Source organism: Trichosporon asahii (assembly GCF_000293215.1).
Source record: "Trichosporon asahii var. asahii CBS 2479 unplaced genomic scaffold scaffold00008, whole genome shotgun sequence".
Classification (NCBI taxonomy): domain Eukaryota; kingdom Fungi; phylum Basidiomycota; class Tremellomycetes; order Trichosporonales; family Trichosporonaceae; genus Trichosporon; species Trichosporon asahii.
This window is the reverse complement of record NW_014040916.1, coordinates 153830-177992: the sequence shown is the minus strand read 5'-3', so window position 1 is coordinate 177992 and position 24163 is coordinate 153830. Positions and strand designations below refer to the sequence as shown.

At 58.7% G+C, this 24163-nt stretch overlaps 5 protein-coding genes across 5 annotated transcripts; 3 read left to right on the top strand and 2 right to left on the bottom strand.

Annotated features, from left to right (window-relative positions):
• Positions 1 to 447: 447 nt before the first annotated feature.
• Positions 448 to 2851, bottom strand: A1Q1_06674 (poly(a)+ RNA transport protein; the record flags this gene model as incomplete). Its single annotated transcript, XM_014327723.1, has 4 exons — positions 448 to 789; positions 869 to 1931; positions 2002 to 2521; positions 2821 to 2851. 4 exons carry the CDS (start codon positions 2849 to 2851, stop codon positions 448 to 450), a joined length of 1956 nt encoding a protein of 651 aa, XP_014183198.1.
• A 1337-nt stretch (positions 2852 to 4188) lies between these two features.
• Positions 4189 to 7804, top strand: A1Q1_06673 (uncharacterized protein; the record flags this gene model as incomplete). The annotated part of the gene is made up of 3 exons (XM_014327722.1): positions 4189 to 4524; positions 4677 to 6393; positions 6450 to 7804. The coding sequence occupies 3 exons, from the start codon at positions 4189 to 4191 to the stop codon at positions 7802 to 7804; spliced, it is 3408 nt and encodes a 1135-aa protein (XP_014183197.1).
• A 4307-nt stretch (positions 7805 to 12111) lies between these two features.
• A1Q1_06672 (chimeric spermidine synthase/saccharopine dehydrogenase) lies at positions 12112 to 14385 on the bottom strand (the record flags this gene model as incomplete). The annotated part of the gene is made up of 1 exon (XM_014327721.1): positions 12112 to 14385. One exon carries the CDS (start codon positions 14383 to 14385, stop codon positions 12112 to 12114), a length of 2274 nt encoding a protein of 757 aa, XP_014183196.1.
• A 491-nt stretch (positions 14386 to 14876) lies between these two features.
• On the top strand, positions 14877 to 15421 carry A1Q1_06671 (uncharacterized protein; the record flags this gene model as incomplete). Its single annotated transcript, XM_014327720.1, has 2 exons — positions 14877 to 14956; positions 15013 to 15421. The coding sequence occupies 2 exons, from the start codon at positions 14877 to 14879 to the stop codon at positions 15419 to 15421; spliced, it is 489 nt and encodes a 162-aa protein (XP_014183195.1).
• Positions 15422 to 15985: 564 nt separating this feature from the next.
• Positions 15986 to 16941, top strand: A1Q1_06670 (uncharacterized protein; the record flags this gene model as incomplete). Its single annotated transcript, XM_014327719.1, has 2 exons — positions 15986 to 16117; positions 16156 to 16941. 2 exons carry the CDS (start codon positions 15986 to 15988, stop codon positions 16939 to 16941), a joined length of 918 nt encoding a protein of 305 aa, XP_014183194.1.
• Positions 16942 to 24163: the final 7222 nt, after the last annotated feature.

Below are 24163 nucleotides of genomic sequence, written 5' to 3'. Positions count from 1 at the left end.
TGCTCGAGACGGGGGGACACGATCCACAGTTGATGTCTTGGGGGGGTTCTATTCGAAAGCGTGTGAAAGGGAAGGGAAGGGGTGGATATGGACAAGAAACGATGCGCCCCAGCCTCAGGCTTCACGTTTGGAGAGCTTCAAGGCTGAGAGGAAGAGTGGAAGAGAGGATGGGAGAATGGAAGAAGGGGAGGAAGATGGAGGGATGGCCTACGGCGTCCGCGTCAGAGGGAGGAAGGGGAAGGAGTCGCGCGAGTGTTCTTCTGAAGAGGCAGAGTACGGCGCATGGCTCGGCGGCGTGCGGTGCAGTGTCTTCCTCGGCTTGAAGATCCGTGTGGGTGTCTCTGGCTCATTCTCCTTACCCCCACTACTTTGTTCCCCGGACCCCTCAGCCTCAGCCCCGGCCTCAGCCTCAGCCTCGCCGACGACCAGAGGGATCCGGGAAGCGCCCTACTCCTCCTCGTCCCTCTTCTTCGCAATGAGGACACAGTGCTGGCCACCAGCGCTGCAGTCGACCGCATCGTACGGGCGCAGCTGCTTGGAGCGCACGAGCGTCGGGACACTCGCCTCCTCGACGGAACCCAAGCCCAGCTGGCCCTGGTTGCCCAGGCCCCAGGCGTAGACGTGTCCGCTCTTCGAGACCGCGAGGTTGTGTCGCGTTCCGGCAGAAATACGGGCGATAGGGTTCGTCGCCGGCTCAGACCAGGGAGGCATGTCGGGGACAATCTCGTAGGCTTCGGGGATGGGCGGGAACGCGATCTGTCTGTCAGCTCGGTCTGAAGTGAAAGAAAGCTAGAGTGGGAGTGGCGGCAGACGGCAGTGCCGACCACTCGCCTCGCCTCGCTGCGCTCGGCGTTCGGCTCGTACTTACTCGGACGGGCTCCGGGACATACTCTCCCATGGGCACACGCAGCGCGGCCTGCGCCTCGAGCAGCTTCATCTGCTTGTCCTCCTTGTCGTCCTCGGACGCCTTCTCGAGCGCCTCCTCCGCCTCCTTGACCTTTGCCTCGCGCTCCTCCTGAATCTCCTTCCTGCGCTCCTTCAGTCCCTCCTGGGCGGGATGGTCCTGAGCCAGGCCGAGCTCATTGCCGTCCTGGCGGCCGACGCCCCACACCTCGCCATTGTCAAAGAGGAAGAGCGAGTGCGCGTCTCCGCCCTCGATCTGGACGACACGCGCGCCGCCGTGCTCCTTGGGGGAAAGAGCGGTCACCTTCTGCGGCCGGATGATCATCTCCTCAGAGCTGTCGAGGCCCGTCTGGCCGTACGTGTTCAGACCCCAGGCCCAGACGTCGCCGTTCTTGTCCACTGCAAAGGAGTGGAACATGCCCGCGGCCACGTGCACGACGTTGCGCAGGCCGAGGCGCTCGGGCTCCAGACCGGCCGCGGCGCGGCGGGCAAGGATTCGTCGGCCGAGCTGGTTCTGCTGCCCGTTGCCCCAGACGTAGACGTAGCCGTCGGACGTGAGAGCGAGGACGTGGTCAGCACCACAAGCGACGTCGACAATCTCCACGCGCGCAAGCGCCGGGAGCTCCATGGGAGTGAACTGGAACTTGGGGTGGCCCGGGACACCGTCAAAGCCGAGGATACCCTCGTTGGAGCGGAACGAGCCCCACGCGCGGAGACCGCCCTCAGCCGACAGAGCGACAGAGACAGAGTCACCCGCAGCGACCTTGACGGCACGGAAACCCTCGTCCTCGAGCGCCTTGACGACGAAGGGCCACGTCTCGAAGTCCTCAGCAGGAAGCGTCGAGCCCGGGTTCTCGGGGTCGGGCTGGTTGGCCGTGTTGCGGCCGAGCGCGGCGTTGTCATTGATGCCCCACGAGCGTGTGTGGCCCGCCTCGTCGACTGCAAGCGTGTGCATACCGCCCGCGGCGATCGACTCGATACCGCCCGTGCCCGCGCCGAGCTCGCCGTCCTCACGGTGCTCCTCAATCCTGGATGTTAGCGGTGGCCGGTATGAAATAGGGAGCTCGCGCTCGCTGCGCTCTCTGCCCGCACACTCACCACTTGTGGATCTGGGGACGCGGCTTCTCGTCCAGGTCGTCGGGGCCGGTACCGAACTGGCCCATGTCGCCCGTGCCCCACACGAAGAGCGCGAGGCCGCGGGCAGGCGGAGCCTCGGGGAGGGGGTTGATCTGGGGACCGGTGCGGCGGCGCTTGACCTCCTTCTTCTTGGGAGGCTCCTTGGGCTCTTCGGCGCGGGCGCGCTTCGTGCCATTCGTCGTAGCCTTGGGCTTGGGCTCCTCCTTGTTCTCAGCCGACTTGGGCTTGCTGGCCGGCTTGGCCGCGGGCTTCTCCTTGGACGCGGGCTTAGCCTTGGCCGCAGGCTTCTCCGCCGTTTTGGAGGAAGCCTTGCTGCTGGCCTTGGAAGTGGTCTTGGACTTGGCCGCCGGCTTGTCCTCCTTCTCGGCCTTGGAGCTCGCCTTGGACGTCGTCTTCGACTTGGTGCCGCTCTTGGGCTTGGACGCCGGCTTGGACGTCTTGCTCTTCGTCGAGCTGGTCTTAGACGCGGGCTTGGATGCTGCTGTCAGTGGACAATAAGAGGGCTTTGCTCACTGGATCGCGCCATGTTGTTGATGTGTGACGAAGGGGATGGAACGTTCGTCTGTTTTGCGATGGAGAGCTCAGTTGCTCTTCCTCGGGTCGAGGGTTTTTGGCAGCTGCTCTTTCGGCGAGCGTTCACAAGGACTAGGTGCAGGGGAACTTGCTTGAGTACGTTCTTGACGAGCAAGCGCTAGTGCTAGAGAGGGGTTGTTGTTGTCCTGGTGCTCAAGCGGCTCTCACAGCTCTGCGAGATTTGATTGTTTTCTCCCCTTCACCGACCGGGTCCCAGTGAAGCGGGGTCAAATGGCATGACGCAAGGTCACGTGTGAACATGATTCTCTTGATTCGCGTGGCATCTGACACCCGTGCCTTGCCATGTCGCGTATGTTTTGTTTTCGTTGTTCTGTTCCTTCCGTAAAGGGGAGGCATGATTAATATAGCATCACGTGATGATGATGTTTGTGTGCGACACGTCAACCGGACGAACGCGTGCCGTGCGCGCGCGCGTGTGGGGAGGATGAACCCTTGCACTGCAATGGATGCCAGGCGGAGTCACAAGATGGGAGGTAACGCGTTTTGGGCAGCAGCGAATAAAGTTTGCGCTGGTTTAAGAGATTGCCCAGGACGGACACGATATGGGCCAAGGTCGCATGGCGCATATGGCATGCATGCCGGGGATGACGGCACGACCCAGGGCGGGGCCATCAAGAACAACAAAGGCTGCTAGAAGAGAGTCCTGATGGGAGTCCTGATGAGAGGGTCCTGACAGGACCTGATGCTGTGGGGGGCTTGGTGGTGGTGTGTCCCTAAGATTTCTTTCTACCTGAGTCCTATCGGACTGGCTGGGCGATGGGCACAGCCGTTACTGATTTGATTAGTTGACCTACTGTAATGGGGAAGTGCATGGGCGAGTGACTGATTTCTTTTTCAGGTGCCATGGTGGTAAGAGTCAGGAACGGCAGGTTCTACCACCAGGCACGGATGGCTTAGCTCAGGCGACGACGGCTGCCAACGCGCAAACCTCAGGAGCCTGGCTGTCTACGGGCTACGGGCCCCCTGTGCGCTCGGCTCAGGCCTGTGACCGACGAGCGAGCGAGCGAGTAGGGCTAGCTAGCGTAGACTTGACTCATCTCGAATGGCTTACCCCGCCCATGGCCCATCTCACCTCATCTCTCTCTCACTCTCACTCCTCCTCCTCCTCCTCCTCGTCCTTCCCACCACCGAGCTCCCCTCCATCCCGACTTGCCTTTCTCCTCATCCATCACCCATTCCCATCCCCCATCATATACACTACAACGACCCCCATGCCCATCTAACCGCAAAAACACCTTCATGTAGTCGAGCATCGACACTCTCCCCGCATCCACAGCAACCCCCCCATCTCCCAACACACACAAACAATCTCCGCTCACCACATCACACACACCCGCGACTGCTCTACACATACACGATAAAGGACGCGTCCGGCCAACCAACAAAACATCCACTTCTGCTCCACACACACACCTTGCATTGAACAACGACGACCCGTATCAACACCCTCATCGCTTTCCGGACACTTGTATTCCCTACTAGCATCGCATCGCACACACATTCGAACAAGCATTCCCCAATCATCCTCACTTGCACAACCATCTCTCATCCACCATGCAGTCCCTACCCATCGACACCCCGTCAACCACGCCCTCCCGGCGCCCGTCGCCCCTCCTGTTCGAGCCCCACGATCGCACCGTCCAGTCCTTGTTACCGCCATCCCCGAAGCGCGCCCGCGCATCGCCGTGCTCGCAGCCCATGCACCGCCGCGTGACCCCGACAAGCACGCGCAAGGGCGTGTCGCGTCTCTCGCCCATCCCCTGCACATCGGTCTTTGGTGGATCGGCGTCGTACTCATCGGCGTCGACTGTGCCCGCCCGTAGACGCACAGGCGATGATCTGCGGAGGTCGCAGTCCTCCTCCAGGCGGCGCGACATGACGGTTCCCTTGGTGAGTTACTCTAGTGAAATTGTTTTGCATGGGGTGTCGTAAGCTTGCAAAAGTCTACATGACCGAAGCGGTTCAATTCAAGGAAGACATGTTTATTGATGGTTGTTGCCTCATGTGTGACCTGAGTGTGAATTGGCTGACGTCTTGTTTAGCTCTCCCAGACGTTCTCGTCCGTGACCCTCTCGCAGACGGCGACCCCGCCCCTTGCCCCCGACCTGTCCCCCGACGCCTCGTTTCGCTCGACGTCGAGCGCCGGCCTGAACATGGCGACCCCCGTGACTGAAGCCGGCTCCCCTCTGCAATCATCCAGACTCAAGCTGCGCACGCCTGCTGCCTTGCACGAGATGACGCACTCCTCGTCAACCTCCCCTATGCCTGCAATCAACTCCCTGCTCGGAAGTCCTTTCAATGCACGCAAGCCCCTTCCCTTCGAATTCAGCATTGCTTCCCCGACTTGGAATCACGGGAAGGACAACGATGCCAATCTCTTTGCCGACGGGTGGGATGCCAAATCGTCTTCCCCCATGGACATGATCGGCGGTCTGAGCCCTTGCCTGTCCAAACCATACCACTACCATTCGGCGGATGACGGCAGTGGCAGCTGCACCAGCGCCTCGTCGTCGTCCATGTTCTCCCCAGAGAACGGCATCGGAAGCGGTGCTCGTCCTTCGGTCGTTAGTCTCTGGAACGACGACTCTGGCGACGAGGACGTACCGCCCGCTGCACGCACTAAGTTGTTTGTGGGAAGAAGCCTGAAGGGGAAGAAGAGTGCGACGCGCCTCAAGCCAGGACCCGCCTCTCCGCTAGTCATGTCCTGCACCACGAACAATACCTTTTCCAGCAGCCCCGACTCGTCACCCGTCCAGACCACATTCCTCTCAGCCAGCACATCCGCGGTTGAAGGAAGGTCTATTGCTGGTGGCCTGCAGTCGCCCGTAGAGGACTACTTCAGCCGCAGACCCCAGTCTGCCAGGAAGCGGACACCCAACGACCGCTTTGCCTCCTCTCCTCACGAGCTCTTCCTCTCCCAGTGCAACAGTCGCGGGTTCGAGTTGACGCCTCGCCCCGACGGACCGCGTACTCCGGTAATCCCCATGTCTGATGACATTGCCGAGTCGGACCACTCGCCCTTACGGCACAACGCCGCGGCAGTGCATGCTCTCCCTCTGTCCCCGTCGGCACCTCTGCTGTCGCGCAGGCCGGAAGGACTGCAGTTACATCTGACACCCCGCAATCATTCGCCGGTGGGTGTGACCCGCTCAAAGTCGAACCGCGGAGCACGCTCCCTCCCAACGAGGCCGACGCTGCGCCGCGGCTTTACGGAGCCTGCAAACAAGACGCCCAAGGCCCCGCCCGTTCCTCAACTTGGCACGCCCGTGTCCGAGCTGTTTGGGGATGAGAAGCCGTCGCCTGCGGCTTTCTCCTCGACTGGTCTCGTCAAGAAGCGCGGCGCCCGCCTGAACATCCCCCGATTCGCAGCCAAGCTCAAGGCACCCCAGCCCCTCTCCTTTGATGACAAACCGAAGACTCAGGCTGCTGCCTCTGCTCCTACTAGTGGTAGTGACACTGAAACGGACGACTCGGAAGGAGACCAGCTGTCTCCCATCAAGCCCTTGCGATCAGGCCCCTTCAGGATGTCTCTCAATAGCACTCGGACACACTCTAGGAACGGGTCCTTGGCCAGTGACATTGCGTCGTCGCCGTTCCGCCGCTCGCATGGACATGCGCGCATGTCTTCGACCGCCTCTAGTATTGGCGGGTCGAAGGGCCTGCGCCGAAAAAGCAGCGCCATGTTTACGTCTGCGGGTAGTATCGCAAGTGACACTGAGTTCAGTCCGGCCACACCCACAAAGCCTCTGCCACTGGCCCGTGAGTACCCAATCGTTGAAAAAAGGTAAACAACAATGTCCCTGACGAAATCTCAGTGCAGCAGCAACCCATGTTCGGTATCTCGACGCCATCGCCGGTTTCAGCCACACACTACCCTTTCTCTCGCCGGTCGTCTGTTGCCTCGATGGCCTCAATGGACGCCACATCACCAGCCTGCACTCCGTCGACGGGCCCAGGAGGACGCGTCCGTGCCTTATCTCGAGGCTTGGCCGCCCGTTTATCCAACCCGATTCCGTCCACCTCGTTCAGGACTCAGCCGCCGTTCATGCCGACAACGCCGGCGTCCGTCTCAGCCGCCGCCGAGGGGTACATCCCGGAGGACGCTCGTGCAGCTGGGGCGGGCAGACTCGAGCGGGACTTTACTCTTGTTCAGGCACTTGGGGCCGGCGAGTTTAGCAGCGTATGGAAGGTCAAACATAAGGGCGACGGCAAGATGTGGGCCGTTAAGACGGGCCGCCCGTACACCGGCGTCAAGAACCGCTCCCGCCAGTTGGAAGAGGTCGCGATCCTGACACGTCTGTCGGAACAGCCGCACCCCAACATTCTGCGGTTTGTTGACTCGTGGGAGCAGGGCGGCCGACTCCACATCCGCACCGAGCTTGGCGAGTGCGGCGATCTGTCTCGTTACCTGCTTTCGCTCGGTGACCAGCGCGGCCTCGACGAGGGCCGTGTCTGGAAGGTCATGGCTGAGCTCACGTCCGCGCTTGACCACATTCACTCAAACGGGATCTTGCACCTGGACTTTAAGCCGAGCAACATTCTCGTTACGAGGGAGGGAGCGCTCAAAGTCGCGGACTTTGGTATGAGCGTGTTCAGGGACACGGGCTTCCTCAGCGGCGAGAGCACGCGACGCCCGTCGCCGACCCTGCCCTCGTTTGGGGAGGACGCGGACCAGTACAACGACCACCTCGCGATCACAACGAACAAGCTGTTGGGCCTCGCGCCGAGCCCTATCATGGACCGCGAAGTCGAGGGTGACCGCGAGTACCTGTGCCCCGAGGCGCTTGACGATGCCACGCCGGGTACCGAAGCGGACGTCTTTAGTCTGGGCATCCTGGTGCTCGAGGCTGCCCTCAACGTGTGCCTGCCGTCGAATGGTGAGGCCTGGATCAAGCTGCGCAGCGACGACTACTCGGACCTAGACGAGCACTACGTGCAGCGCGAACAGGTCGTCGGTACGACCGAGCTTCCTGTAGTCTCTGGCCGTCTGCTTACGACGATTAAGCAGATGATGCTGTCGTCGCCACAGTGGCGCATCAAGCTCGACGAGGTGCTCGCGCTGGACCCCGTCGTACGTGCGGCCGAAGCGATGCGCGGCGAGGGCATGTGGCAGGCGAGCCCCGCGCTTGTCGAGGAGGAGGACGGGTGGCTGGACTGGCTGCTGTCTTAGGCGGCCGCGGGCGGCGAGTACCGTCGCGACCAACACATACATTTATCTTGATTTGCCTCTCGCACATTCACATTCTCATTTCAGTTTGTCTCATATCAACTATAATCATTAGCATTGCATCAACACCTGTGTACACCTGACATGCCATTTGTTTCTATGTCCGCGAGCAGCGAGCGCAGCGAGCAAATTCATCGGCGAACGTGGCGAGTCATCACTAACGTTGGAGCCAGCGGCGACTTGTGCCGACGCAAAACGCGTGGAGGCGCGCAAATGACCGTCCAAGTCCCCAAGTCGCAAGAATGGTGCGAGAACATGACCGCTCATGTCCATATCAGGATGGGAACAGGGCCGCATGTCCTTGTCAGGAGTGAGGAGCGTGACAAGGGAACCCAAGGGCCTACCGGAACCCTGCTCAGGGAAAGGGAGGGCGCTACGGCCCAGGGTCCGGAAGACTCAGGGCTGGATCAGATACGGCCCACGGCTCGGCTCTGGGGAGAAGGTTAATACGCCATCGAGGCGTCCTCGCAGGACGTAAGTACGTAAGAGTAGGAAGTAGGAGCAGGGTTGTACCGATAGACCAGGCAAAGCATCTTAGACTAGGAGTAAGATGGAAACAACTCATCCAAAATTAAAGTTAGGTCTAAACTTGTGGCGTCCACCTCTACTCTCTTGGGCTCATTACTCCATCCGTCCACCGTCTTCATCGGCGTGGCCCGCCCAGCGCGCCCAGCACTCGAAAGAAAGCCGGAACGGATGGCCCGGGCTGACACTACTGTAGAAGGAAAGGAAATCTGTCCGGATGTCTTAGAACTAGCGCTTTCTGCGGCGTGATACGGCGCGGCGCCCGTTATTCCCGAAGAGATCGAAGAGCTCGAAGAAGCTGGTCACCATAACTATGACACGATGGCTGCACGGTCGCCGATGACTCTACGAGGCGGTGATTGCTGTTCGGCGAATGTGCCCCGCATGCGTAGTCTCATGACCACGCGTGCATGTGTGCATGTGCTGTGCTCGATCACGATGCCGGAAACAGGCAACCCCGAACAAACTTCAGATCTCACGGTGACTGCACCTCTGGCCACCTGTCACTTCTGGGCATGGCGATTCTCTCTTTGGCTTTAGTTTATGCTCCGAGTATGCTAACCCAATAGACCTGGGGATGTCACCGCAGTCCCCCTCCGGACCTCCCTCCTTTGACGATGGTCACCAGCTGCCCGATCAATGGTAACTATTGCCCACAAGGCCCACAAGGTCCATCATGATTCCTCCATTGGCATCGAGTTGCCCGGGGAGTGGGCTCACCACCCACAACCAAACAACGGACCAGACTGTGGGCCCGTGGGATGGATGTGCAGAGGTCGAAAGACCAAACCTTATCTCGCTCTCTCCGTCTGATCCCCATCCTTTGGGCCAAATCTCCCAAATGTTCCGCGGAGCGCGGGGGGCGTCCGTCTCGGGTCGGCGGTTGTGCGCACGGTGCTCATGGCAAGTGTCGGCATGTCGGCAGGTCGGCATGTCGGCACGTTGGCACGGCCAGCCGGCCGGCACTGGTTTCGGCAGGCCCGAGTAACCCGAGTCTGCCGAGCCTGAGCGCCTGAGTGGAAGGAGGGGATGGCGGTCTGTGCTTGAATCGTTACGCTCGCTTATGGTTGGAGTGACATGACATCATTCCCACAGCACCTCGCTAGGCAGAGTTTGACGTATGGTGTGTGTGATCGATCGACTTGACCGCAGAGATGCTAAGGAGAACAGGAGGGAGGGGACAAAAGGTCAAGCGGCGAAGATGCGGAGAACTGATCGAACGGTGACTTTTACTGAGGAGGGTCTGAGAAGTGCTGCTACCGCACGGCTGCACAGCAGCGCACAACATGATCGATGTACAGAAGAGGGACGAGGAAGAAGGTTCGTGTCCGCTCCGAGATCTCTGAAAAACTGATCGAAAGGAGTGTTGGACACCAAGTGGCATATCGCCCATGGTGAGATGTGTTGTCGCGGAGTCGTGAAACACGGGTTTGTGACCCGAGAAGTGAGAAAGCGGGCATTGTGATCGGCGCAGCTGAGCGTTGTTCGGTTCAGAGAGAAACGCACTGCAGGTGATCGCTGCGCGTATTGGGCTAGATGCCCCTTCGTCGGAAGACAATGGTCAGACGACACTGCAGCGGGCACGTCGTGCCCGTGCCGAAGAGCGGCGAAGCGAGACTGAACAGGACGTGCCGACCGGCACGTATTGAACCCATTCTAGGCCCGGAGTATGGTTGTACCTTCTTCCTCTTTACCTCTATTCATCCACTTCACTCATGTCCTCGTATCTTGTGAATTGGCAGCCTCGAATCGAAGTGATAAGCGCGAAAGGATGTTCGAGGCAACGAAAAAGCTATTCAACCAGGTTCGGAAGAAGCGTTGGTGGTATTCAGTGTATCAATATCTGGTAGCCTCGAGAGCGGTCTGCGGTCCGTGTGTCCTTTGTATTGGGGTCAAATAAACGAAATCCTCGTAAAAGGAAAAGATAAGTAGTCCATTCAGTCGCAGGTCCGGAGTAATGCTACAAATCGACACCTGCAACGTTCTTTTGACGTTGGACCCTCTCCCAAAGCTGTGCTCTCTATCCCCGCCGACTGTGCAGATTTACAGTTTCGAAATAGAAGAAACAGGAGACCGTCAAAGAAGCGAGCCATATTGAATCAGGCCCGGAGTAAACGAGTTGTACCTTGTTCTTTCACTGGCGTCTGCTCTTTTCAACGGAGACTTCATCCCTTCAAAGCCGTTCCTTCCACAGTCTCCTGTTCGATTCTAGGCGCGGGCCAAGCTCTACGCACACAGTTGCCTCCGAGAATAGCTGCGCCGCTACGTCCGAAGGAACGTGATTGCGCTGCGAATGCGGACCAGTCTCTCGAAGCGTGCCTGCGTACCTTGGCGCTCGATGTCAGTCTGGATAGACGAAGCGAACATCGTTTCGACAATGTCTTCTGGAGCGTTCCTCAGCCATTACCCATTCAAGAGTGAGTTGTCCCTCTACCACTTTCCTTATCTACTGCAGTAGTCTCCAAACTGACAGTGCTGACAGTCTAACTGATGAATCGTCCCTCTTCCAACACACGCGATGAGTATCAATCGTTCCTCCCCCAGTCGCTAGCGGGGCGAATCGTCCCTCACCCCAGATCTCGACCTGGGCCATGTCAGCTCGCATGCTCGCACGAGCGAGTTTTCATCGGAAGCTCGCCTCAGTGCTGCGCCGTTCTTCGGCTTGCGCGACACTCGTGCACGTACTAGCACTAACACTGAATCGTTCCTCATCTTTTGATCCTTTGGTGTGGCTACGACGGGATTTTCGGACCTGAGTCACTAGCCCACATTCGGCATTCGACGAGCGCGGCGAGCGGCCATGGACTCCTTGCCCGCAGAGCTAGTATTCAATGCTGTGCCGCACGTACTAACGCAGAAATGTTGGGGCTCACTAGCTCGCGGCAAGCGCCGGTGGGTGCCGCACGACCAGCTCATGGACACGTTCGGATGTTCGGAGGATTCGGGGGAGTACGAAGACCACGACAGACGGCAGATGCGGCGCCACGCCGAGCCGCGGGAGATAGAATGGGAGGCACGCCGAGCGCGTCCCGAGTCTCAATGCCGACTGATGTGGGCACAGATCGTAGCCGCAACACCTCAGCAGGGTCACAACCCGCGCACGCAAGTGTGTCGCACTCGTCCGACGTTGCTCCGCATTGAGAGCTGAAGCACGAACGTCTGTTTCACCGCTCGCCGCGTAATCCTACAAACATGCATCCTCCCTGGGGCTGGCGACAGTTTGGTCGTGCGACTGCAGCCGGAAGTACGGAATGAGACTTGGCTGGGGCTGACCGAGCGCGCTCGCCTGCCCGAGCTCGTCGTAATCCATCCTTTAGCCGTGACGGTGGCTGCGGGCGCCACTTGCTCTGCCGTTTTCGCTCGCCACTTTCACTACTAAGCGCGGATCGCTACTCATGGGATGTGAGGAATGCTGGGCTGGACGCCTCACTGGGATGCTGGCGGCTGTCTTGCACTATCTTGCACCCTTCACAATACTCTCCGATTGTACTCAGCAGTCTCCTGTCGCAGGTTTAGTGAGCTTGACTTGGCTGACTAGCACGCACCTTCTTTGGGTTAAGACATGCTCAGCATATAAGTCCTCCCGGTCTCTGTGCTGGTTCTCTTTCTCCTGCTCCTGCTCCTGCACTCGCAGAGCATTCTTTGATCCCTCTTCACAATGCATATACTAGTGTATTTAACATTTTGAATATTGTGTTCTATTTATTTTTGATCGTCGAGCACGCTTAGAAGACCTTCTCGACCATCTTGACGCCCTCCTCGGACTCGAGGCGGTCGCGGAAGAGCTTGGCGGTGGGCTCGTCGTAGGGGGCGTGGACACCGGGCTTGTTGAGCTTGCCCTCGAGGAGGAGCTGGACGGCAAGACCACAGGGGACACCGACGAGGCGGGCCATGGCCGAGGGTCCGCCGTGGCGGTCACCGTACTCCTCGAGCGAGGCGACGACGGTCTCCTCGCGGCCGTCGGCGCGGATGACCTCGAAGGTGTGCTGGAGGAGGACGAGGTCGACCTCTCCGGGCTCGAACTGGCACTTGGTCTCGAGGAGGGCCGAGAGGGCGCGCATGAGAGTGCCGGCCTGGGCGACGGGCTCGTCAGAGAGCATGCCGAGCGAGGCGTACTTCTGGAGGATGACCTTGGACTGGTCCTTGGGGACAGAGGGGAGGTTGAGGATGCCCTGCGAAACCTTCTCCTTGTCGGCGGGGACACCGAGCTGCTTGGCGGTGAGCTCGAGCCAGGTGATAGGGGCGGCGCCCTTGGCGACGAGCTCGTTCTGCTCGTCGTTCAGGAGACCGAGGTCGGCCCAGCCCATGACGACCTCGCAGAAGCCGCCGTAGCGCATGGTGCCGCGGATGAGGTTCTCGCACTCGGGGATGCCGTAGAACTCGCGGAAGACGGTCGAGTCACGGTTGGGGTAGGCGACGAGGTTGTAGGCGGGGGTGAAGTAGTAGGGCTTGGCGAACTGCATGAGGTCCTTGCCACCGCCAATGACGGCGGGCTCGCCGTCCTTGAGGAAGCGGCCAGTGTTGTTCAGGGCCATGAGGACACCGACGGGCGACCACGAGAACTTGTAGCCGAGAGCGTTGTCCGAGGCAGCGGGCTCGGTGAGACCACCGCAGTACGAGTAGAACGACTTGACCTTGCCACCGGCCTTGTGGATCTCGTCAATGATCTTGACGGCGTAGAGGTGGTCAACTCCGGGGTCGAGACCGATCTCGTTGAAGCAGACAAGGCCAGCGTCCTTGAACTTCTGGTCGAGCTCGCGCATCTGGGGGTTGATGTACGAGGTGGTGACGACGTGGGCACCCTCGGCAAGGGCAGCCTCCATGACGGCACGGTGGTGGGTGTAAGGGACGAGCGAAACAACGACGTCGTGGCCCTTGACGGCGGCGCGGAGAGCCTCGGGCGACGAGACGTCGACAGAGACGGCGGTAGCGTTCTCAAGGCCCTGGGCGAGGTCCTGGGCGGTCTTGAGGGTACGGCAGGCAATGGTGAGCTCGTGGCCGTGCTCAGTGATGTACTTGGCGGCGGGCTGGGCAACGAGACCAGAGCCAAGGAGGAGAACCTTCTTGCCAGAGGTCTGGCCGTTGGCACCGGGGCGGACGCCACCGAAGACGGGAAGAATGTTCTTGCCGTCCTCAACCATGGCGCGGCCGAACTCGGGGAGAACAAAGGCGGCAGTGTGGACATCGTTGTTGTAGTACTTGCAGTCGGGAACCTGACGAATAGGCTTGTTCATCTGGCGAGTAGGCTCCTTGGAGCAGACGAGGAAGCCCATCGAGCCGGAGGGGTAGGTGGGGATGGTCGAGGTGGCGTACTCGGCAACGGGGAAGAGCTTCTTGGTGGTCTCACGGAGCTCCTTGATGAGGGGAAGGTGGAGCCAGATCGACTCGCCCTGGGTCGACATGTGGCCGCCCTCACGGAGAGCGTTGCGGAGGAGGGTGAAGTAAGGGGCCTCGAAGAGAGCGGCGGCGGGGCCGACGGGGTCCGACGAGTCAGTGACGATAACGTCGTACTCGTTCTCGTGCTCGGGAAGGAACTTGAAGCCGTCACCAATGAAGACCTCGACACGGGGGTCGTCGTAGCACTTGGAGAGACCGGGCAGGAACTGCTTCGAGACACGGATGACGGCCTCGTCAATGTCACAGAGGGTGACCTTCTTGACGGTGTCGTACATGAGGGCCTCACGGATGACACCACCGTCACCACCACCGATGACAAGAACGCGCTCGGGGTTGGGGTGCGAGTTCATGGGAAGGTGGGTGATCATCTCCTGGTAGGAGAACTCGTCGCGCTCAGTGACCTGGATGGCGCCGTCGAGGACGAGGACGTTGCCGTAAGTCTCGGACTCGAAGACGAGGACATCCTGGAAGAGGGACTTCTCGTGGTGGAGGATGCGGTTGACCTTGAGGGTCATGGCCTGACCGGGCCACTGGGGCGAGATCTCACGGAACCATCCGTCGACGATGGAGGGGTGCGACTGAGGAACGGACTCCGACGACATTTTTAGAGAGGGTGAAGGGGGGTGAGGAGGAGATAAGAGGTAGTGACGAAGAGTTTTGAGCGCGCGCTCGGCGAGACACTGCGGGCTGCAGCCATTCCGGGCGAGCGGACTTCTCCGTGGACGAGTCAAAAATCGGGAAAATTTCTGACGTGGCAAACCAACCACGTGCGTTATCAACTCACTCTCGCCTCAGCCGAGCCATCAGACTGAGCCGAGCCTCCGCTCCTGGGGTGATAAGATTGCAGGAAGCGCTTGCAGACGCTATGCGCACCGGCACTTGCGTCGATAATCGGCTTCTGCTCATAGTTCCCAGGCCACCACCGCAACTGCGTGGAAACCAGATGACTGACATCTGCAGCGCTTCCCAGGTCGCTTGGTGTTGACTTGCATGTCGCCTGTCTCAGTCTGCCCACGTCAGTTTCCGTAATGTGGACTCAAATACAGAGACAGTAGAAACCGACCGCAACCTATCTCACACCAAACGCAGGATCATGACTGAGCCAGGAGCGAAGCCACAAAGTTCTACAGACGACCTGAAGCAGATTAATGAAGGACCTCAATGTGGTAGTAAGTGAGTGCATCAGTGGGAAGCTGCTTACGTCTCCCAGCTCTACCAATAGCACGAAGTCTGACCCGCCAAGGACTGCGTCCATGCGACGACACTCATCTGAGAGCCTTCGATCATGCAAGCCCAGGAAAAGAAGACTTTTCGCCCCCCTCGCCTCTCGCGATGTCGACCGTAGGCAGACCGAATACTCTGCATGCGGACGGTCTGAAGCGAGCAGGCTTAGAAGAGGGCGCCGCAGTTAGGAATGGAGTCGGCTTGCCTGGTCCTGCGAGCAAAGCAACCATTATTGAAGTGCAACACCATCCTTTCCGTCCCGCCGCTCCCGTGTGTGCACCCACCGGCTTTCAGGTCCTCTTGGGACCGCAACTAGTCACAAGCGAGGAGACACAGCACGATTCGAGGATGGTGGAGTCTTCAATAGTTCTGAGGAAAGCTGTGCCGAGGGCTGCGACAACTGCGGTCCAGTGAGAGCCTAAGTACTGGAGATCATGTTGGGCAGGCCTTCCCATGGGGCACCCCTCTGCACTCACAACACATGCAACAGTGGCCGGAAGCTATAACTGAAGGCCAATGACAGTTGAAGGTGTGCGGGAGGTGGTTGTGCCCCCCTCCGGAAGGTCGCACAAGCTAAGCTCGTCCGCGTCTAGGGGACTCGGTCGCATGCACGCGTGTAGCAAGATGCCCTGTGTGCCCGTGTGCCCGTGTGCGACGTACGCGACATAGAGGGTGGAGGATTAGCGCCAAACGGAAGCAACGGTCACCGCTGTCGGTGCCGCAACTAAAGAATGGTCTCACCGTAGACATCTCAATCCTCTACCACAATTTGCCATCTCCTCTTCTTCATCTCGCAATCAAAACCCTCCAACGGGGCATAGTTCGGCAGGGTAAGTCCCCCCCAGACAAACCTTCCAGACTGACGGCGTCACAGGAATAGGAGAATCAGGCCGGCCTGATCTGTAAGCTCTCGCGTCCCGTGCCCGCTCGTAGCCTCCACTGTCTTCCTCGCTTTCGCTCCGAGGCTCTTCCTCCACCATGACAGATGACGAGCTCGAAGATGAGCTCAAGGAAGGAGATGAGCACAGACACTGCATCTTCTCTCCATCCAGGACCTCGCATCGCATTCACCTCCACAACGTCGCCACCTCCTGCTCTCTCATGGCCCAGGTGAGGATAGGGAAGGTGTGGGAGAGTACTGACCCCAGGCAGCCGGTGTTCGCTCGGTGGACATCGATCAAGCCACGATAGTCGTCATTCCTACCACAGCAACACAACCTCCAGCGGGAGCTCGTAAAGCGACCATCTTTGTCTCTGAAAGCTGGCTTTCACACTCGATAGACGCACATGATCTCCTTCCCTTCGACACCTACTCAGTCTCCTTCTACAAGGAGTTCGAGGACAGGAAACCCGACATCAAGGACCTGAACAACTCATCATTACGCCACCCCATCGACCAGACGAGCAACGTCGCCTCGTCTCACACTACTGCGGTGAAGCGCGAGTCGAGTTCCAGCGGGCAAGAGACTGGCGCCGGAAGCAACACGAGCCACGCCGCGTCCAGGGTGCCTACGGCTGATCGGGCGGTACCTTCTTATGCCCTCGAAAAAAACGACAACGGCCAAGACGTGGTCGTTCTCCTCGACTCCGATGATGAAGGCGAAGGTGCCATTGACGACGACGATGACGATCTGGGGGGTGCCTTAAAGCGTTTTAAAAAGCGCAAGACTCATGCAAAGGACGTCCAGAAGGCCCGCTATGACGTTGCCGAGTGCCAGAAGGATCGAGTGCAAGAGATTATCAACGCACTGAGGGCATGGAGGCGCGTTGGTTCGGCGTCCAAGCAAGACACGGTCAAATACCTTCGCACAAAAGTCAAGTTCGAGGGCTGGGTCTCTATCTTTGAAGCAAACCGCCCTTACATCATCCAGAACGTCCCTGGAATGGGAGATAGATGGGGTACAGCAGCCTCCAAGGGCTATAAGTGGGAGTGATATCAGCATCGGCTTTAACTTTGGGTGCATGTGCCGTTGACAGCCCTGGCCGTTAACTCTTGTTGTAATCTTTAGCTGGGAAGGGATGTAAATATGTGCAGGTACCCCGTAGCCACGTCCGAACCAGAGAGCACAGAATCTACCGTTGAGCTCTGAACTGTGATATCTTCTTCGCGGTCTCCACAACTCAATACTACCTCTTTGCCTCATTCGCTTGACTGTGGTCAACACGTTCACCCTCGCTCTTGTGCGGAGGCGGGCAGCTCACACGGAGTGGAAGTCTCATCGGAGCCAATTAGACCTAGACCACTGCAGGTGGATACGATTATATCGAGTATCGTGCATAGCCGAGCGTCACCCCATTGACGGCTCTGGACACTCCGCATCATCGATGTATGTTCGTTAGGCATCTACGCAATGCGACGGTGAGACCTATAGGGGCAAGGTGTCAGTGCCACTGCTACCTAGTTAGTAGCGGGTTTGGAACTCAGCGTTAACCCTCAAAGAGAGGGGAGTAAGTAAGGTGTTGCTCTGGGATTGCTACCCCTATCCATAGCCTTTGTTCGACCGCTTCAGACAGCGTCAACTCTTCAAGCCGCGCCACAAAGCTTCTGCCACGAGCGAACCCGACTCTTCCCCCGGCACACCCGGACCGTCGCGTATGCCCCGGAACAAGTCTTCCGGACGAAGACGTCAGCACTCCTTTCGCGATCGAGAAGCGCAGCTCTGCAAGTCCGTCAGGCATGTTGCTCGTGGTCGATGTCGACCGGCGACTAACCTCAATTGCCGGCGACTAACCAGGCACCTCCCAGTCTGCAAACCTCCGCCCTCGGCGGTGGAGACCCTCACCTCCTTGCGATGACGGTTATGCTCACGACCGACCTGGATGCGGTGCATAGAGCGAGCAAGGAGTGCGGAACGTTCGGTCGGTGCTTGATATTCGTTGCAACCCCGGCGTCTACCCCGGTATTCTGAGCTGGTTCTCCGACGACTGCTCCAGGTCTGCTGCAGGTCTGCTCCAGGTCTGCTCCAGGTGCCTCTCACGGCGGCTCCTAATGGCTCCCAGCGGCCCCAAGCCACCCCTGTCCCGCAATACGATTCTTACGTGGAATGTTTGAATGTGTTCCACCTCCAAACGCAGGCATCCTTGCTGCGTGCCTGAAAGTGGCCGCTTCGCTCATCGCGTCATTGCAAGACTTTTCCGGTGTCATCGGCGTCTGCGCTGCAGCTCATTGCACACCGGGTGCTCTGGAGTGCGTGCTTGTGCCGTCGGCAGCGTGCTCTGCATGCGTGTATGCTCTCATAGCGGACATACCCCGGAAGTACGACATGCATACACGTCCCGGCGCAGCCTGTCATCGTTCACGATGAAGTCACCGCTTCCTGGTTGAAAGACCGCACTCGATCAGGCGCGGGCCGACCTTGTGCCGGAGGCACGCAGCTTGCAGGTGTGCGGAATGCGGCGCCAGCACGTCGCTCGTGAGCGCAGTCGTCTGATCGGCTCGCTCGGTGACGGCCCTGCGGCCCGGTGAACCCGGCGAACCCGGGGCACGCTGGTCAGGTCAGTCAGTCGCTTGCGGTTGCGATCGCTCGGAGCGCGGAGCACGGACAGTGTGATGAGCAAAACCCTGCACAACTCGTGTTGGGCTCCTGTGAGCGCCTGCGACGCTCCTGCAAACCATGTCTAAGATGTCTAAGCATACCTGAACTCACCATGTGATGTGCCAGTGTCCATCCTTATCTTGAACCCACTATGACACTTGTTTCCTTACGTTTTTTCGAACATTTTTGAACCGTTTTGGGCTTTTTCCGGCGCGCCACCTGCCTCCTGACCCCAGCTGGGCTGCTGCTCGCTCGACCAGACCCACTTGACCGACCGGATTTAATACTGCGGAGCAATTCAGCAACTCTATGCTGTCCTGGCTTGTCCCGGAAGTCCGGAGCGACCGGAGCGACCGGCGCGACCGGAGTTGTCGTCCCCGAACCCGAAGAACCCTGGCTCCAGCAATCACGGACATTCCGTCCCTGCGAGAGAGTGCGAATGTGCAAGAAGATGCCGATTGCTTGCGGTCGTCGACTGACACGGGTCAACGTTCAGTGACGAAGTCGTCGGCGACGGTAATGCGGAATGCAGAGAAACCAGTGACTTGACCATCCAGGAGCCGGCAGTGCAGTGCAACGCATGCAGCGTCCCGCACACTGTAGGGTACGGAGGGATGAGGGGGAAAACAGACACGAGACGAGCAATCGGTTCCTGGACCTTGGTAATCGGAGCATAACTCGTCGGGCAAAGCAATGCCTGTAGCGCTAACAGACTAGCAGACAGGGCTCGGCACCGTCGGCACCCTCAATGTGCGCTCCTGGGGTGGTACTCTCGTCATTGCCTTCCGCTGGCCAGCGTGCTGCCTCCGTTGCGCAATGCGCAGGCCGATCACGAGTCTAAGTGTGCTCTGCAAGCGAGACAGTGTTCTTTTCTCGTCTTCATCTCCGTTTACGGGGTAGCAGTGGATCAAACTTAGATCGGTCTAGTCGGCGAACTTTGGCCAGGGCTGTATGAGCCAAACAGGTCGTAGGCAGGGGAAGCGAGTTTGGGCGAAGACTGGCTCGGTTCAGTGGGTTCACGGTCCGGCGCGGAACAGAGATGGTCCCCGGCCCAATACCAGGTCCAGAGCGAGCCAGGCTGAGCGCGGCCAAGGCCAGAATTGCGGGACCGTCACCGCTGCGCAGCCTTAGGTTACTATGCATTCGAAAATACATCGCGGGAGGTTCCACACCGCATGCGACGTTGTTGACGCAGCAAGAACATCCGCCAGTCACTTGCTGTTTCCGTCATTCTCCCTCGGTATCGACATCCGCCTAGCTGCTCAAGAGAGCCTGACAAGTTGGCTCGCCATCCGCACAGGCAATTGGCGTGCAAGAGTGATCAGCACTAGACTACAGGGTCATACCCTCTGTGCCCTTTGTGATCTGCCTCCTAGCTGCAAGGCACATGGGTCGGTGGACATACCGCGATGTGCAAGCAAGTGCACAGTCGCAACAACGCCACATTGCATGGAAAACTCCGCCTCGTATCAACACGGAAAATGGCGATGGTAAGCACACTGTCTCGGGTGGAATTGCAAGTCTCCGCGGCACGCAAATGTCCTAGCACGGCGCGTGGATATGCAGGGCGTGCGTAGCGGAGTTCAGAGACTTCCGTCGAGGCTTCCGGAGCGTTTCCATTCCGTTGCCATTCCAAAGCCGCGGTGCCGAGGCAGTCGCACTATGTGCCATTAACTTGCTAACAGATGCCAAGGCCCGTTTGGTCTGCTCATTGCGTTGTTTAGCTGGTCGAGCCCCCCATGTTCGCGTACAAGCTCGCAAAGAGTCGTCTTGGCGAAGCTTTCGGGGTTCTAATGCGTGTTTTCGCGAACTTCGAAAAGCGGCTGCGCAGGTCTGCACTGTCTAGCTAAGTTCACTGCGGCGGCATCGTGTCCGCCTTGCGGAACCCGGTTTCGTACTGGGGTTAAGTGTTCGCAGGCCTACCGGCTCGCCATGTTAATCAACCCATGAGGTCTGCTCTCCCAAATCCGCGACGAAATGGCAGGAGGTGTGCGGACGATCCACGATCGCGCAATTGAGCGAAGCCCACCATCAATGTGTCGAAATGAGACATGCCACATTGATTCATTAGCGGCTCGCAGACAGCTGTCAGCAGCTGCGATGCAGTAACCGCCCAGTAACCGTTATCTACGAAACACTGGGCGTCGTGCGCTCCGTTTCGAGGACATGTTGAAGGTTGCGGCTCCAGTGGGCTCGTTACGATCGCAATGTCCGTCAATGAGGGAGATCTCCGCATCTCACTCCCGAAGGCGCTGGGGCTGGCGGATGCACCTGTACGGTTAGAGTTGCAATCGTGCCGGTTGTGCAGTTTGATAACGCGGAGGCACGGAGCGAGCAAGCGCCAACTCGATCCTTCAGCGGTAGCAGACGGCATTCGAAGGGCAGCGTAAGGGGATCGAAAGGGCTATGCCGGCATCGTCAGTGCCCATGGTGCCGCATGTGCTGGCGTTGCCCATCGTCACGTCCGTGCAATCGCAACGGCATGGCTTGCACTAGCTCTGCATAGGGCTATCACATTACGATGCGCCATGCATCACGCTGCTCAGTCGCATCAGGTGCATGTCAGGAGTTGGCTAGGAGCGTGGTGGTCTGTCACTCTGTCGTTTTCAGTCCAAGTTGAACGCCGTCAGCGGTACGATTGAATTCAATCTCCCCTGACCCCCGTCTTTTCGACTCCTTCGTCAATTGCGCGGCTGAAGGAAAGCACGGCTTCTTGACATTCGTGCCGTAAGCTTACCACTATGCATGCACTAGGTACGTCCGATGGGGACCCTGTACTAATCATGTCGTTCTTACTTGCAGGACATATTGCAGGACAGTCACCGTAGGACACGGACTGGGCAGCCAAGACCGGCAACCAACGCGGCCAAGGAGGGATCAGGCATTCAGCTCGACAAAGGACCGTAGGAAACAGGCTACGGGAGGTGGGCCGGGATGCACGGGCGATTGTGAATGCAGCCAAGGTCGCTACTCAGGTCAAGCGTTCAGGTGCTCGCTGCCGGGCCGGACGGGCTTGCCGTAGACCACCGTTTGAACCCATCAGATGCACCAAGTACGGTCAACGTACTCAGGTTGACCGTTGCTCTCATGCATGTCTACCGCTTCCTGAAAGATATTCCAGGCTCGTATCGGCTCCTCAACATGCTTCGAAAGGGCGCGCGGTCAGAATAGTAATCGACGATTCAGTAACGAGGACAGGCCGGAGCCGGTGTTCCACCGCCGGGGAATAACGAGCTGAGCACACGTCACGAAAGAACACGATGTACGAGAAGTACGAGAATAGCCAGGACGCGGAGATTCTATACCGTAATAATTGCAGTCAAAGCACACGCAGACCCAATACCTGCAGGACGGGTCGAAGTCGTGACTTCAGCCCTGGTCGCGACATTTGCTCTCTCGGCACAGAAATCGGGGCAGAATCAGCGCAGTGGACGACCTTCTCGGGGTCTGCGTCCTGGCCCTACCCGGAACGGATCTGACTCTCTCAACTTGCAGGAGCGTTGCAGGAGATGAGGTGCGGATCGCTCATTTGAAGGACAACTAACAGGAGCCAGGAAGGTTGAGATCGGTCAGCCGAACGAGGCAGGGGGTACCCACCACTTGTTCGATCTCAGAATTAGCGTCCCGTTCATTGAAGCACCAAAATCTGTGGCTTGGGTTCCCAAGTTGCGGTAGTGAACCTAATCTCGTGAACTTGACAGTGATGGTATTGTGGTAAAAGTGGGGCAGAACGGAGCGCTTACGGTATCCCAGGGAACGGAGCTTCCGGTTCGCGGCAGCTGCGGGTATGGACGCATTGTACGCGGAGACTGCTTGACCTTCAGTCTAGGCCATCGGAAGTCCCGCGGGCCAGCATGCTTGTAACGGCTGGCAAGGCTGTAGTGAGCAATAGAGTACCCGTCAGAAGGATGAAACGGTTGACGCGAATGCTTTTCCTCGTTCATCTAAGCATGTCATGGTCACCGACAATTCAACTCGAAACTCCCTGTTCGACTTTGATGCTATTCAGCAGACAGCGGATCAGCGGAAGGCGGCAATAGCTTACTCGGCTCATGCTAATCTCGCAGCCACTGCCGCGTTTCAGTTCGCGAGCGAGTGGAGAAGGATGCATGTGGTTCGAAAAGAATCCATCCTACCAACGCCAGATCGCAAACAGTCCGTTGCAAGTTGAGAGCAGTGTGGGCCTCATTGCAACCGGGTCATTTCTGGTCGAAGCCTCCGCGATGATTCGCCAACATCAGGGCGAGATTGACAACACGGGATTGACAGATTCGATATCGATATCTTTTGCTCCTGAGAAGGTGTGTGCTTGCTCCGATAGATTGAGAGTCCTGTATGGCCATCGCACACCTGCGTACTCGGTAACCTACAATCTTACCCCGGTTTGCGAAGGCTGGTTCTCGGGCATGAGGGCAGGTCAGAACTGGGGATGCACGTATGGTGGTCTGTGTCCTTCACGGCCTTCAATGAGCCAAGGAGATCAGAGGAAGCGCGGGGTGATGTGAACTCATGTTCTGGAGGTGGGGGAGATGAACGAGATATCCGGTGTCGTAGGCTGCCGCTTGGACCTTTCGTTTTAGTATTTCTTCTGCACAGATATTGCACAGATCGTCCCCGCACAGATGAGGTACTGGGACTGAGCAGGCCAGGTACACGATCATGTCGAAGCAGGCACGACTGTCCGAAATCCCATGAGCGACGAGATGCGATGCATTTCATGCCCTTGTGCACCGACTTCGGCACCGACTAGGCTTTGAGAGATCCCAGCGCATCGCGGAGCACGGGCTGGACCTTACATCAAAGATCAAATCACCGTAATCAGTAAGACCGACTATCCTGTCGATATCTCCTCACCGTTTGAGGGTGGCCCCTAAGCTGTCTAGCCATCTGGTGAAGGAGATTGGGGTGCGTGGAGAAAGCAGAACTCCTGCATCTTCGAGTCGATCCCAGACCCCGCCAGCGTTTGCGCAGCAAGTTGCCACCTGGAGGATATAGGAGTATGTGCCGACCGTTCCAGCCGACTAGGCGAGCTTTCCGATGCACAGAGTGGGCGGCCGACCCCCGATGATCCCAGTACACCGAGAAATCACAACGGACAGCTAAACGTGACAGCGCCCAAGTACAAGTTCGCCCGATGCTGTGTCCCGAAGATGGTATCGCGAGTGATAGCGAGGAATGAGGCGGGGAAGGTGGTGGTTTGGCTGGCGGCATGGTGGCTCAGCCCAGCCAGTCGTGCCAGCCGTAGACAGGCGGACCACAGCCATGGTATCCGGGCGTAGGACGTGGAGTGCACGTCTGTCATTGTCTACGCACATGCGGTGGGCGTCTGTTGGCGTTGGTGGCAGCAATCCGAGCCCACCTCACATCACACAGTGGCATACAGGGCGTCCCCGGCACGCCTCACTGCGCCGCCGACCGTGCTGATGAAATTCCTCGCGTTTCCTTGATCACCTCTTTTTTTCTTTGTTCTTGACGGGGGTCGTCAGACCCACCGGGAGAGCACAGGCCGCCATCATTCCTTTCTGGCATTTCTCGGTTCAGCATTCCTCGCTCACCCCTCGGCGTCCACTTTCGTTCCTCGTTATCCCTCACCGATCCCTCATGAACCCTCGACACCACC